We start from the raw sequence: 14,892 nt of genomic DNA, 5'->3' as shown, positions 1-14,892 counted from the left end.
ACTTCATAAGCTTCAAAATCTCCCCTTCCCCCACCGCATCCCAAAGCCAGCCCAGTTCTTCCCCCCTCCCCCCACTGCATCACAAAACCAGCCCTTTCGTTCCCTCCCCCCACTGCATCCCAAAACCAGCCCAGCCTGTCTCTGCTTCCCTAACCTGTTCTTCCTCTCACCCATCCCTTCCTCCCACCTCAAGCCGCACCTCCATTTCCTACCTACCACCTCATCACGCCTCCTGGACCTGTCCATCTTCCCTGGACTGACCTATCCCCTCCCTACCTCCCCACCTATACTCTCCTCTCCACCTATCTTCTTTTCTCTCCATCTTCGGTCCACCTCCCCCTCTCTCCCTGTTTATTCCAGTTCCCTCTCCCCATCCCCCTCTCTGATGAAGGGTCTAGGCCCGAAACGTCAGCTTTTGTGCTCCTGAGATGCTGCTTGGCCTGCTGTGTTCATCCAGCTCCACACTTTGTTATCTTGGATTCTCCAGCATCTGCAGTTCCCATTATCACTGCACAAATGTATAGCTGTTTAAAACAGTAGCAACAGCAGGGCTTAATATCCACGCACAGATAAACCCTATGCCAAATCGTAGGGGTGTCAAAACGTTCCTCTCCGTTCTACTTAATGCATCTTAGCTAAAGAGTGGAGACAGCCCTCAAAGGTTGTGAATTTGTCTGTTTCTTCACCGAGGCTCCAGCATTTTCTCCAAGTATTACCTCATACAGTGTGATCAAAATACCCGGGCACGTTGTGAAGTAATACCCTGTCTAAATAATTGACAATATGTACTTACACCATTGATAGCTGCACGAAATTGGAGGGTTGCTGTCATACACACCCTGAGTGCCTGCAGAGCTAGCAGTTTCGTTTATGATTGGTTGAAATAACAAGGAGGGGTGGATACTACACAATTGGAGGTGTTCCCTCCGGGCGATAGGTGGACTGTTCAGTAAAATCTAAAATAAAAGTTTGTACGCCTGCTTTAAGAAAGTTTGCAACCTATCTGACTAAGTTCTCCTAGTTAGATTAGCAAACAGTTTTTGTTCTCCTTTCGGCTTTCCTCAGGAAAGGCTACCCGTCCGGTGGTGCGATTTTCGAGCATACTCACGTCTGCCTGGAACAAAGAACATCCCTTCCCCCTCTTCCCTGAAGTCTGGGGGAGTGTTATACAGGGGTGAAGCCAGTTTGTAAGTCGAGTAATTCGTAAGAAAGAAGCCAATGACTGAGCAAAGCCAGAATTCTACTCCAGGGGAAGAAGTGAAGTCTACAAGATTTCTTAGTAAAAAAGACTCTAAAAACGTTTCATTTCAGTAAGTATGACGTTTTCCTCCGAAGCATTATTTTAAATTGCAATTGCTGAATATTGAGTGTTGTTTGCAAGTAAAATGTTTGAATCTTAAGCTGCTTTAGTTTAGCTTTTGTATGTTTTACCTATATGCAGACTGTTACTGCCAACTTTAGTTTCAAGTTTAGCTTACTAGGCCTCTAATGCTTGAATGCTAAGTGATTTACCTTTTACAGACAGTATTTTGCTGTCTTGTAGAACAACACATTGTTTCATCATTTGCCCAAATGAACTATTATTGAAAAGGAGTAGCAGATAATGAGTGTTATTTCACTTTTAATTTGAGTTCTGCAGGTTTGTTTACCTAGTTCCTTTTAACTCTACAATATCTAACAGCAATGTTTTGGTTAGATGAAAGCATCTGAAACAAACTATTTTAGATATAGATCTTTAGCAAGCACTTCTTGATCAGCTTTAAGAACAAGAAAATTTCAAGTTTAAGTACTTCTTCTCCAATAAAGGGAATAAACTTTGTTTTCAGTATATCAGTACAGTGCCAGGTGCTTTCAAAAATTTTCATAACTAACATAATTACTTACAGTAATGGTGCACTTAACATTGTCACCTCTGAATCCATTATTCTTCACAACAGTAGAAAGTAATTCCAATATTGCCTATTGATTTGAATCTGACCCACCACTTGGAGGCTACAATGCATCAATTGAGCTTGACATCACAAGAAATGATTGTGTGGGATGGGGGTTATGCAGAAAAGAAGACTTTGTTTGATCAGTGCACAGTTTTTCTAATCCCAAGATATCCTGAAGCACTTCCCAGTCTGTGAAATGCCATTGTAGTAAAGCTGCCAGTTGGTGGAAAGCAAAGTCCCAAGCAGCAAAATAAAATTTTATTCTATCATTGAATAGAGTAGCACAGAAGACTGTCAGCCCATTGACTAACACTATAGCTCATTTTTTAAAAAAAAACAGTTCAATTAACCTCACTTTGTTTAATTGTTGACTGAGGAATAAATATGTGCCACAACACTGGAGAGAATGTGCCTGATGCCCATCAAAATATTGATGACACCTTTCCATTTATCTGTGGAGGCAGACCAGAAGACTGTGCCTCTACCAGTGCATTAATATTCAGTGATGCATTGCTATGTCCACAAAGATTTTTGTGCTGTAATTTCTGGAGTGGACCCTGAATGCATAAACCTCTGCCTCAGTCTGTTTCCAGTAGGGTTTAGCTCAAAGTTAGGAGAGCAACCAGACAAGCTTCACTAGAGATACAATTACATCACCTGAATCAGGTCACGTTCTCTACATCCTGCTCTGTGGAAAATATAGAGACATCCTATTCCAGCTACTGGGTCACCACAACTATCTTGACTGTTGCCCAGTTGTTCAACTTCACATCAGTTATGTCTGTACCATGTTTTGCTGCAGCACCTTGAATAGGCTTGCCCCTGTCTGTTCACCCCCTGCAACCTGTGCTGGTAGCCCATTTCTGACGACTAGTCCAGCACTACTTCCAGCAGAGTATGCTGTCAGTGCTTTCAATCTTGTTTCTCCCTTTCTTTTTCTCCTTTCTCTTCCCACCCTGCCATTCTGTCACTATGCTCAAAGCATAATGCATGGTTGTCTCAATGCTCCGACATCCAAGTCAGTCTTAACCTACTTGTTCTCTCTCTCTCTCTCGCTCGTTTGTTTATCCTACCCGGTCCCAATTTAATTTTATCCATTTTCCTTTCACTAATGCCCACTTGCAGCTCCACATTCCCCACCCCCACACTCATCCAGTCATCTTCTTGAATCACTTTGGTTGTAGGGAGTTTTTAATCCAGTGATAAGAAGGGATAGTGAAATAATCCAAGTCAGGATGGTGCAAGGGTCAGAGATAAACTTGCAGTGATAGTGTTCTAATGCATCTATGGTCTTCTACTTTCTAAGTAGAGGTAGTTACGAGCTTGAAAGACAGTATAAGAGGAGCCTTGTTGAGTTACAGAACACCCAGTGCAGAAACAGACCCTTCGGTCCAATTTGGTCATGTCAACCAAGTTTTCCCAAATTAAACTAGTCCCACTTACCTGTGTTTGGCCTGTATCCACCTAAACCTCTCCTATTCACGTACTTGTTCAAATGCCTTTTAAATGTTGTTGTAATTGTGTTGGCTGCGAGCACTTGAAACCAAAAGTGCTGGGGATCATAGGGGACCAGGCAGCATCCATGGAAGGAGAGTAAGCTAATGCTTGAAGACTAGGTGACTCTTCTTCAGAGCTGAGGTGAATTGTGGATTGGACAGCGTTTAAGCAATAGTGAATTGTCCCCTCCACACTTCACCTTGAGACAATTTTAAGTAATCATCTATTGCAAGCAAAACAGAACACATCATAATCAAAACATGAAGCATTAACAGAAATAGCTGGAAAATCTCAGCATGCCTGGCATCATCTAGAGAGAGAAATCTGAGTTAACATTTCAGGTCCACTGACCCTTCTGAAACCCAAACAAATCTTTAACAAATGCTTGTGCTGTACAGAAACTCAAACTACTTTTGAACAGCTTTATATACAATGATGCTTCAGTGCAGTGAAATCTCAAGGCTCCAGTTCCTGAATTAGGATCACCGAGTTTGACTTTTTTGTTGTTGTTGAACTGAAGCTAAGTAATTGCTGCCCCTGTGTTCAGACCCTGGCTTTGTAAAATGGGAAATGCAAGAATAACAACTACTTGGATTGGTGTGACTGAGGGTAATTGATCTCTCCATGTGGATTTTGTGTTGTTGATTTATTTTCTATTGATTTAACTTTCCTGTTGGCTCCTTTTGTTCAATAATGGAAAGTAAGATGATACAAAATCTTTATAACATTGAAAGGAGGCAGTATATTTCCAGAGGGGAAAAAGTAAGAAAAAAATGCGAAAACTGTAGGAGGTGCAATATGGGAGAGAGAGAGATAATGGGAACTGCAGATGCTGGAGATTCCAAGATAATAAAATGTGGGGCTGGATGAACACAGCAGGCCAAGCAGCATCTCAGGAGCACAAAAGCTGACGTTTCGGGCCTAGACCCTTCATCAGAGAGGGGGATGGGGGGAGGGAAAAGGTGCAATATGGACCTGTTCATGTATATTGGCAAGATGCAGAGGATTTTCAACTGTGATTTCTGTTTGGATATTGTTCCTTTCACGGAATGAAAAATGACTAGTATATTAAAAATTTCTACATAGTTCGAGATTTTGACCTGCTAATGTCCTGTTGTTATCACAAAGGGTCTCACAAAAAGACTGCATATTCGATAGAAGCTTAATACACTAGTTCTATGATGTACTGTGTAAAAGATTTGGGTACAGATCCTTTGGTAGATAATCCTTTTATACAGGCCACTAAAAAATAAGAATTAGCAAACATAACCGTGTTATGGTGTTTAATAATAGCAGCAGGTTGATAGGGGTGTGGACACAGACATGGCCTTTTGGTATCACACAGACTGGATTGTTCCTGTAGAATGACGGACTTTTCAGCTGCATTTGGCAATGAGAATATGAACTCGGTAACATCCCATATGTGTAGCCACTTCCCATTTCCTTCTAGGAACAATATTTGGAAATTAAGTAACTCTCATTAGGGTCAGGAAAGTAGAATGAAAGCGCTTCGAATACAAAGATATTAAATTTGGAGCTTTGAAATAGATTTGGGAGAAGAGCGTTGAAAGTTTGAGCATTTGTTGGGGATGCTTTGTGTGTACTTAAATGCTTGAAATGGGAAATACCAAACTTTTTAAAAGATCAAGCAGTGACCTTTTTTTTAATGTTGTGTGGCTGGATTAGAGCAACGCTGGGTCTAATTTATCCCGAATCTTGTGAAATCATGACAAACAATAAAACCACTGCATAGGTCTGATGTATGAACAAAGAATTCAAAAACACTAAGTTAATCTCTCAGCTGAACTCTTGCATACACTGAGCTGTCGGCTGCCTTACTCCAAAGCCATCAGATGTCAGCTTAGTCATTTTGGAAAGATTACATGTCCATTGTTTGACCTGTTACTTGAACCCATAAGCCTCTGAACTACTTCTACTGTATCATTATCCAGCGACCCAGTTGGCAGAAGCTGTTATTTCATCCAGATAAAAAGATGTCAATAGTCCCAAAGCTGAAGTTTCAATTATTTTATTTTTGAGTTCAAACCTGTGTTTTTAATTACTTTTGACGTTTACCCATTGGTCATGCAAAGAATGGCACACCCTAAATTTTTCTTCTTTATTTGGGATGCAACTTCGAGATGCGAAACTATAAACGATCGAGCCGCCATCTCTCCATGGGCTTGATCCAGAAAGAATGATCATAAAGGTGTCAGAGTTTAAAGATTTTATTTTCAAGTTTGGCATTAATTGAAGACAGACAACTGTTAAAAATAAATCATTTTTAAGTAATGCACTGAACAGCTGACTAGAAAAATGTGTTGAGCACATTATTCAAAAATGTCTGAGGAGATGCAGAACAAGTCATAAATGGTTGATTGACACATGGAAAACACTTTGTGGGTAATTTTCTGTTGTTAATGTTGGAAAGGGATATAATCCAGGAGTCAATGGTGAGCCTGTGTTAGTTCTCCACATGCAGAAAGAGGGTCAAAACTTTGGGAAAACATTTGTCAGATTTGGGTTAATGTGGAGCAGTGTGCGGTATTGCTTTGGGAGGGGGGAAAAACAAAATTGACTGCCCTCAACATATGAATGTTTTATAGTTACAGTTAAAGAAGGACACATAATACATCATTATGAAAAGGACAATTGATAATTGCTGAGGCTTTTTAATAGCTCCTCCCAACTTCTCTGCCTTAGAAAGGCAACACATACCAAGTCTCTCTCCATCCTGAGATGGACATGTTTTCATTTTGCTTTACTGTGTTTCTTAAAACTCTGCACCTAACAATCATTGGATGTGATAAAACTACTCCCAATGGCCTGGCAAAGTGAATGGTTCACTAATAACTTGAGCCAAATGGGGATGCATAATAATGAATAGCTTTGTTAACAGCCCCATCCTCCAGATGACTAAACAAAAGTTGCTTCACGATTTGAGGGTATAGGCTACACTAGACTGGGCTGTCTTGATGCTACAGGGTGCTTCACAGGATAGAAGTTCAGGATTTGCTCCCTCTTGCTTCTCTGCCTCATCATTGAAACATTTGGACACCAAGCATGAAGCAGATTATCGGAGAAGTTGTCACCGTTTTGAATGATTGGTCAAAAACTTCTCGCAGTCTGTGATATGCTGCTTTCAGAGTGCCTTTGTAGCATTTTACTTGTCTTTCGTGAAACACTAGGCATTTGAGTTTTCAGAAACTGGGACTGGAGTGGGGGACATGAGTGTTGAAAGAGACACGTTTGTATCATCCATAACTGTGTCCAATCCACTTGTTGAATTTTGGAGAAGTTGCCTGAAGTCATGTAGAGGTGGCTTCAAGAAGGAAACTGATGCTTCTCTGGTCCATCCATTCAAAATGGCACATATTTGATGGAGCGATTGTGGAAATTTTCTCTTGTGCTCTTTGTATGTCATTGTCCAGCTCAGGTCTTATTAAAGTCTGCGAGTGTGGTGATGACTGCTGCTCTGTACAGTAGGACTATGCAGTTTCTTGTTGTCAAATGTTTGCTGTTGCTTGTAGAAGGCTGGTCTGCAACAGTTTGTTTGGTGTTGGAACTCCTCGTCAATGGTCAATTTCTGAGAAAGGTGACTGCAAAAGTATGAAATGTGTTAAACATATTCCAGAATGACTCCTTCAACATTAATGAAGGTGGAATATTTAAGTAATGTAGACTGGGTTGATGTGAGTTCTTGTCGTGAACTTTCAAGAACAGGCCGAGTCACTGTATTGAAAGTGTGAAAAACTCCAGCTCTTCAAAGATCGTTGCAGTTGTCTGAAAATTGTCCGTGTTTTATGTCTGGTTCCTTTTTACTTTTGAAACAGTTGATTTGATATTAAAGTTTTCTATCTGGGTGGTATTTGATACTCACAACAAAAGGCAGTTGATCATTGATGTGATTAACTACAGACAGTTAGTTTAGAAATAGCATGAGGGCTATCTCTCAACCTTGCTTGTTACCAGATTTTGAAGGCGTATGTTTCAGTTTCCCCACTTGACGACAAGGATCTTCTATGTAGCAGTTGTGGCATTGTGATAAAGTTTATTGGATATTTTGAACGTCCAGGGCACTAGTCAGAGCCTCAACAGTTTTAATTAATTACTTTAGCCAGATCCAATTGATGAATGAAATGAGGAATTCCTACTGCCTGGTGTCTGTCAAGGAGGAAGCTTGACTGAGTTGTTTTGGGCTAAACATTCCCTGGGCTGAGATAGTCTGGCCTTAACTAGCTCCTGGCCCCAGTTTTGGACACTTGCATGGACTGGGATGTACATGACACCTTCTGTACTGCACTTCAATATCAACAAAACTTCAAACTACAGAAGTCACCCAGTCAGTTTTAGTTGCATTATGTTTCTATTGCTATGTTCTTTACAGTAGTGGTACATATTAACTAATGAATTCTTTTTGTTGTCATCTGATTGGTATATCAAAGAGCTCTCATGGATAAAAATTGTTTCCTTTAAAAATGAAGGAATGTTGAATTAAAATTTCAACAATGTCACCTGGCCACAAACTGGGGCAAACTTTGAACTCTGGAAAGAAGATCAATTTCTGCACTGAAATTAGTTTTAATGCCAGGAAGTTGAGTCAATGCTGAGAAGTTTGTCTGCTATTTAATTCACATGTATGATATTTTTGCACTTTGGGAGATCGAGAGTTTGCCTGCCAGTTAGCTTGAAAAGAGAATAGAATTAGATTCTGGAGTACAGAGTAATATTTCAACACTTGCTTTAGAGTAACAGAAAGAAAAATGTATTTGTGATGACAACCAGCTGGAACACACTCCCTCCCACCATATCTCTGTTATTATCAGCGAATATAACACTCCATTGGAAAACAACCATTGAACAAGAACTCAAACATAGCTACTGAGTTAGTTACTGTGGTGGATGCAAGTCAACCATTAAATAACTGTGGTCTCAGGTTATGAATCTAACCCCTCAAGGATTCTTAATGACTGTTTAACTGTGTACCATATACTTGCTTGCTTTTTTATCCCCCTGTTCCTTTCAAATTCATTACCTGTGTTTTTTTAGGGTTAATTTTGTCGTAGTTATCTTTCTCACGGCTAGTAAATGACACTTCCTCTTTTGCTTACTCAAGAAAACCTGGGTAATTGGCTTCATGTTCATGAACATGTCTTAATTAAAGTATTATGGATGCTACAAAAAAATTGTTGCAACTAACTCCAAAGGGCTTTAAAAGATGAAAATTTATTTCTCCTTGCTCACCTGTTTGTAAAATGCAGCATAGCTACATATAATCATACTGTCTTGTTTAAACATGTTTGGCAATAAGCTGCTCAAAGTTCACATGAAGCACATCTGTGTTTACCTGGACTTGGCATTTGTGTATAAATTTTGGGCTTTAAAACTCATTTTAAAGTCAAATTAACCCAATCTACAAATGTTTTTTTCACCTAAAAATAGATCAAGTACCTCAACCTCCACTTCCAGGAATGGGAATGAGGCACTGTTGTCATATTGGATGTTTACTGTGCCAAGACAGTGACCTGGCCAAACTGAATACATGTTCCCAACACTTTTTTTTAAAGGAAAAACAAAGTAACAGTGTGAGCTGTAATTCGAGCACTTAACTAATACCTAAAACTAGATGTTTCTGTCACTTCAGTTAAGAGAAATCTGGATCAAAGATACATTCTCAATCCCAGTCCAACCCCCACTTGATTACAAAACAACAACAGCAATTAGCCAGTCCATTTGTGATGACCTTTAGCCATTAGTTCCGACACTGTTAGCTAATATGCTTTTACATGTCACAGAATTGCAGCTTTATTAAGGCCATTCCTGTGTTGCCATACTACAGGGAACCAGTATGACATCAGAACTTATTGCAAGCAACATTGGCAAGTTACACTCAGATTTATACTGAGAGACTAGGGAAAACCAAAAAGTGAAATAAGTTGCATGCATGTAATGCCTTTCCTGGCCATAATATGCCCCAAAATACTTGATGATCAAATAAGACCTCTTTAACCTACATTGGTAATATAGGAAAACTTGCATTCTCTAAATAACTTGCATGCTTCTACAACCAGGAAAGTGGTAAGAACTAGCTCATCTGATTTTTGCATTATTTTGACTGAATGCTGGGGAGAGATCTCCTCCCCTGCACGTTTCAAAATTTTGCATGGGAACTTTTGCCTAATAGGGCAAAATTTGGCTTTAAGTTAGTCTCTTCTCAGCACTTCGAAAATATAGTACTTGTTGCTGCATCTCCATGTCACTTTTGATTTCTGTCTTCCAAGTTTGGAGTGGGACTTGAACCCTCTCTGACTGTGAAGAGAGAGTGCTACCTTGAGTTGCAACTGACATCTATTGTGCATTTGTATTAACAAGCTGCAAAACCTTTAGCAGATAGCAATCAGATATTAGGAACACAAATGGAAAATACTGTGGATGCTGGAAATCTAAACCTAAAAACCAAAAAATGCAATTATACTTGCAAACCAGGCAGAACTGAAATGAATAGTCACATATACCTGAAAGGTTCACTCTGTTTCTCTCCTCAGATGCTACCTGACTATTTCTAGCGCTTTTTCTCTTCCTATTTATAATTCCATCTTGATACCAAATTTTAAACCTAGCCATTAGTTCTAGAAAAACTAACTTTTCTTTGTAATGTTTATAGAACATGCCAAAGAGGCCTGGCCATTCTGCTGACGTAGACACTCCACTCTCATTGAGTGTTGAGTGGATTCAAGGATGTGGATTAATTCTGTCTTATTTCACCTTTGGGAGGGTGTTGGTTTTCAGGCTGCCTACTGTTGACCTTCTTGAGAGCCGCTGACTCACAGCAGGATCCTTTCCCAGGAAATTCAGTCTGTGCTGCTTTATTCTTCAAGGGCACGGACTGTGTGGCCTTTCCAGCCTCATGCAGACACAGTAGCAGAGTTGCTGCAGCTGCTGAGGCCATGAATCGTAGAACTCGCTTCTTGAGTCTGTCATTTTTTCTTCTCTAAAGCATTCCTGAAGTCCTAACTCCTGACAAAGTCCATCAGCTCCTTGTATGAGAGATAATGGGAACTGCAGATGCTGGAGAATCCAAGATAATAAAATGCTTGGACGGCTTGTTGTCACACTTTGGCTACACTGAGTGTTCTGAGGCATTTTGATAAGTTGTTGCATAGAAGGTTCAAAGACTGAATGCTTCTTAAATGTATCCAGGTTGTGTATCAAATGTCAAAACGCACTGTGGAAAAAACAGTAGGAGCTGAGCATCAGTGGAATTGAATGTGCCTGTGGGATAATGTTGCTATTGAAAACCTTTTTGCATATTTGTTTCTTTTTGGTAGCCTTTATTTGAACTAAATTTGTTTTTACATGGGACAAAAATTCCATGAGGTGTAGTTTCTTGAAGTAACGATTTAATGGGTATATTATGTGCTAGCCAATTGACTGTTCCTGTAAGGCAATCTTCATTGCTTTTCATTCAAAATTAAATTTCTTCATTCAGAAGGTGGTAAATCTGTGCCATTCTCCGCCACAAAAGGCTGTGGAGGTCAAGTCGCTGAATGTGTTTCTAAAAATGCCTATAATTTCTAGACAGTAAAGGTGTCATGGGGTATGGGGTGAGATTATGGCATTCAGGTAGAGGATCAACCATTGTTGTATTGCATAGTAAATAGGCTTGATGTGTTTCAGCAACAAGTTTCTGCTGCCTGCAAAGACCATTTGAACAGTGTTGACCAAAGCTTGTACAACAAGAAGCTTCAGCTGAGTCTAATTAGTAATGCTTATCAGAACGATGTGCTACCCTGCATAAGAAAATTGTTGCATTAGTCAAGCCAAATGAAATCCATTTTGTTCATGCAACATTTCTTCCCAATGAGCTTATTCTCAATAGCTAAGCAGAGTTATCACCTTTTTAACATTTGTAGTTGGCTAACTCTTTTCTCTGTTTATTTGGTAGCAATAACCACGTTATGTCCTGTCTGTTTGTTGCCTGACCTGAATGGAGGGGGTGGGGTTGGAAAGTAGACCTGCTAAACTTGCATTTTTTTAATGTGAAACATAGTTATTTTTGAGTTTACCGAAAAGGAATCTTCATTATTTGTTTGCATCAATGGAAAGTGATTTTTGTATGAAGCTTTCATGACCATCTAAATCTTGTTGATCGCCACTGATCAACTTGTCCTCACAAGCAAAGCATTTTTAAAGCCAAGGAGCACTTCTGAGGTGTTGTCAGACTGTTGCTACATTTCCTGTAAACATGACTATCAGAATAATCAACTCTTTCTTTTTTTATATAAATTAACACCTGTTTTAACCACGGGATCAAGGTGTAGAGGGTTACTGGTGATCATGAGAGCAAGTGGGTTGAGGTTTGGTAAGTGCCAAAGTAAGGGAGTGGCTTCAATGTGGGAAGGGTTGGGGAGGAGAGATCTTGAGACATTTAAAAATGGAGGTCTTGGAAACAAATTTCCTAACTTGTTACAATCACACTAGGGATCAATCAAAGCACTCAGGCTCCTGTGTGAGAAGTGGTGACCTAGCTCCCCTTAGTTTTTCACCAACTTTCTCCATTGGTCACCAATGGGGTTAATTTTAGGAGGAATATTCCCTTACTGACACCATTTCTTCTAGATCCAAATTAATGTTTTTTTTAAAAGCCAATTTAAGCATTTCTTGAACTAACGTACTTTCTTCTTGTAGTTAATGATTAATAAACTAACTTTTTTGAGATTGTTTTGGGGAGAAATCTTGGAAAGGCTTGAGAACAAGTTTGTTGTACGTGAGCCCTGAATTTGTAGATGTGCGTAAGACTGAGCTGTTTACTAGCTAGCAAACAGTAAGAACTGTAGATGCTGGAGTCAGATAAGTGTGGAGCTGAAGGAACACAGCAGACCAGGCAGCATCAGAGGAACAGGAAAGTTGACGTTTTGGGTCAGGACCCTTCAGGGACCCTCCCAACCCGAAACGTCAACTTTCCTGCTCCTCTGCTGCCTGGCCTGCTGTGTTCCTCCAGCTCCACGCTGTGTTTGCTAGCTAAATTTGTTTTGCAGGGACCGATCAATCATCACATAAAATGTATCCTCTTAACAAGTTGGGTAATCTGATAGAAAACAAAGTGTTATGTTGAAGGCCTAAAACAAATAAACAAGCTGCTGGAGAAGGTCAGCAGATTTTCCAGTATCTGGAGAAATGCTGACCCTTAAGTCACTGCACTCAAACCTTAAACCCTGTTTTTCTCTCCCTGCAAGTGCTGCCAAACTTGAGTTTCTCTAGCAATTTGTTTTTGAGTGATGTGATTATTTGATAAATGCTACATGTTTGGAAATAATCTTTATAGGATTATTTCCATAACTGGCTGAGTTACAAGGGTAGTGACAGAAAACATACGGGGTGAAGAATAACAAAGAAGCAATGTTGGCTATCCATCTGAATGGATCAGATTTCTCCCCCTCCTACATGAGGCAGTGTGGTGTAGGATTAAAATCGCTCATGATTGAAGTCAAAGCAATGAGAGGTTGAGTTTTTGACTAAGTAGAATGGTTAAAATGATTCTAATTTTGATTAGATTAAATGGCGAGGAGATTTTCTTTTAGAAAAAGGTATTGCTGACATTTTGGGCATCTGATTCCAGCCAGGCTCTTGTCTTCAGAACAGCCAGGGAATTATAGTCACTTACTGTTGACTAGGGGAATGCACAAGCTGATTTTGCAGCAGCATGGAAGGGAGCGGGGACCAGATTTCAGTGTTCGCCGAATGACTGCATCTTTCAGAGCGCCACAGACGGTTTCTGGAACCTCCCCCGAAGCCAGGATGTGTGTCAGATGATATCAAGTTACAGGCTTGATCTGATGCAACAGTGCCTAGCATGTAGCAGGAAGTGAAGTAAAATTTTAAACTTGGAGCGGACTGCCTTTTATTTTTTTAAAAGGTCCCTGCATCAACGAATCTTCAATGATCGTGGGGAGGTGGGAGTTGTTTTTATTTCCGCTCCCAACATTTGGTGACGGGAAATGTGAAGGATAAGTTTGGCACAAGCGTTGCTGGAGTTTGTATGGATTAGGCCTGGAGACAGAGGTGACTCGGCGGAAATATCTCCCAACATTACACCGATATCGCCGTCTGTTCGCAGCAGGCACAAATCCAGCCAGATATCCACTAACTTTTTCTTGTTTGTGTTTAATACTAAAATCACGTGCTTTTAAAAAAACTTCTAAGCATTGCATTGTCGAATGACTTTTTTAAAAAAAAAGTTGTGGGACTGGTACCCAATTTTGAACAGCTCTGCTCACGCCTTCATGCTGCCCCATTCACCGAATAGGCAGATACTTTCGGTCATTCACAGCCTGTTCTTAAACGTTTTGTGTTGACGTGTCATGACCACTTTAAAACAAACTTTTTTTGTTTGAATGTTGAACTTTTTATTTCCAGAAGGTAAGGGGTTATAATTCTGGAGAAGTTTTGTTAGATTTCAAGTTTGTCACAAATTTTGACCTTGTACTTTTTAATTTCACCTCACTTTCCCCCCCCCCCCCCCCCCCCCCCCCCCATTTGTATTGGCACATTTCCTCTGGGCACTTGTGCAGCAGTTGTTGGAAAAACCGCATTGGCATTTGTTACTGCAATTTGAAATGCGCTGGCGATGGAGTGTCTCCCTTCAGTGGAAATTCATCTGTGGCAATTGATGTTGATTATTATGCACGTTTAATTATTGTCCTTTGTCTTTTGTCAGCTGGTTGCAATGCAAGTGAAAGGTGTTTGTGTGAAGGGGAGGAGAGAGAGCCTCATGACAGGAACAGCTATGGATTTCTTTTACCTGCCTAATACCAATTTGATCCAGTTATTGAGATGAAACTGATTAAAGTCAGCAGTCAAACTTTGACAATTTGAGATGTCCTTACTTGAATTAGCCCCTAGTAAGTGTGTTTAGACAGTGGCAAATATAATTAGGCTTTTTTGTGCTGCTGTGGTTGCCATTTACCAAAATCAAATTGGCCCACATTCTGTTTTTACATTGCAAAAGGGTCTATTCATCACAATCTTTCATAACTTATTGATTACACGTTTTAAAACTAGTGCAGTTTACTTTGGATTTATTAGAGACTTGAAGGCAGTGCATTGAAGTGGCATTGGGTTGTCTAAAGTCTTTGCGCTGCTATCTGTTTTGTCATTTAATGGTAGAAATGCATAGCTTTGCATTTATTTCAATAGGTATCCTGCATACAGTTTCTGAGAATTTATCTGGCCTTTGTCCATAATTAGAATAGCAAGCAAATTATAGGGAATTCATTTGTCAGAAACTTGAAGTCCGTGTAGCCTGTTACTGTTGCTTTATTCAAATACCACTTCTCTTAAATGTAATTATTAGTCCATCCTTTCTCCTTTTGCCAACATAGTACACAGAAAATATAGGCTGGTGTTTACAAACATGATGAAAATCAATGCAACTTCAAGGCAAGTCAATAGTCAATTTCAT

The 14,892-nt window shown here is 39.9% G+C and overlaps 1 protein-coding gene across 2 annotated transcripts in view; it reads left to right on the top strand.

Annotated features, from left to right (window-relative positions):
* Nucleotides 1-901: 901 nt before the first annotated feature.
* LOC125451057 (GRAM domain-containing protein 2B) overlaps nucleotides 902-14,892 on the top strand; it is a 54,697-nt gene continuing 40,706 nt past the window's right edge. Inside the window, exon 1 of one of the 2 annotated variants that reach the window (XM_048527757.2) lies at nucleotides 902-1,310. In XM_048527757.2, coding sequence (XP_048383714.1) covers nucleotides 1,219-1,310 — 92 coding nt within the window. In that variant the 5' untranslated portion in view covers nucleotides 902-1,218. Of the gene's footprint in view, nucleotides 1,311-13,263; nucleotides 13,385-14,892 lie in introns of those variants that run through there. The other variant, XM_048527758.2, reaches the window with a different exon arrangement.

This window comes from Stegostoma tigrinum, chromosome 3 (assembly GCF_030684315.1).
Source record: "Stegostoma tigrinum isolate sSteTig4 chromosome 3, sSteTig4.hap1, whole genome shotgun sequence".
NCBI classification, from domain to species: Eukaryota; Metazoa; Chordata; class Chondrichthyes; order Orectolobiformes; family Stegostomatidae; genus Stegostoma; species Stegostoma tigrinum.
The sequence above is the reverse complement of the archived record's forward strand: the minus strand, read 5'-3'. Positions and strand labels throughout refer to the sequence as shown.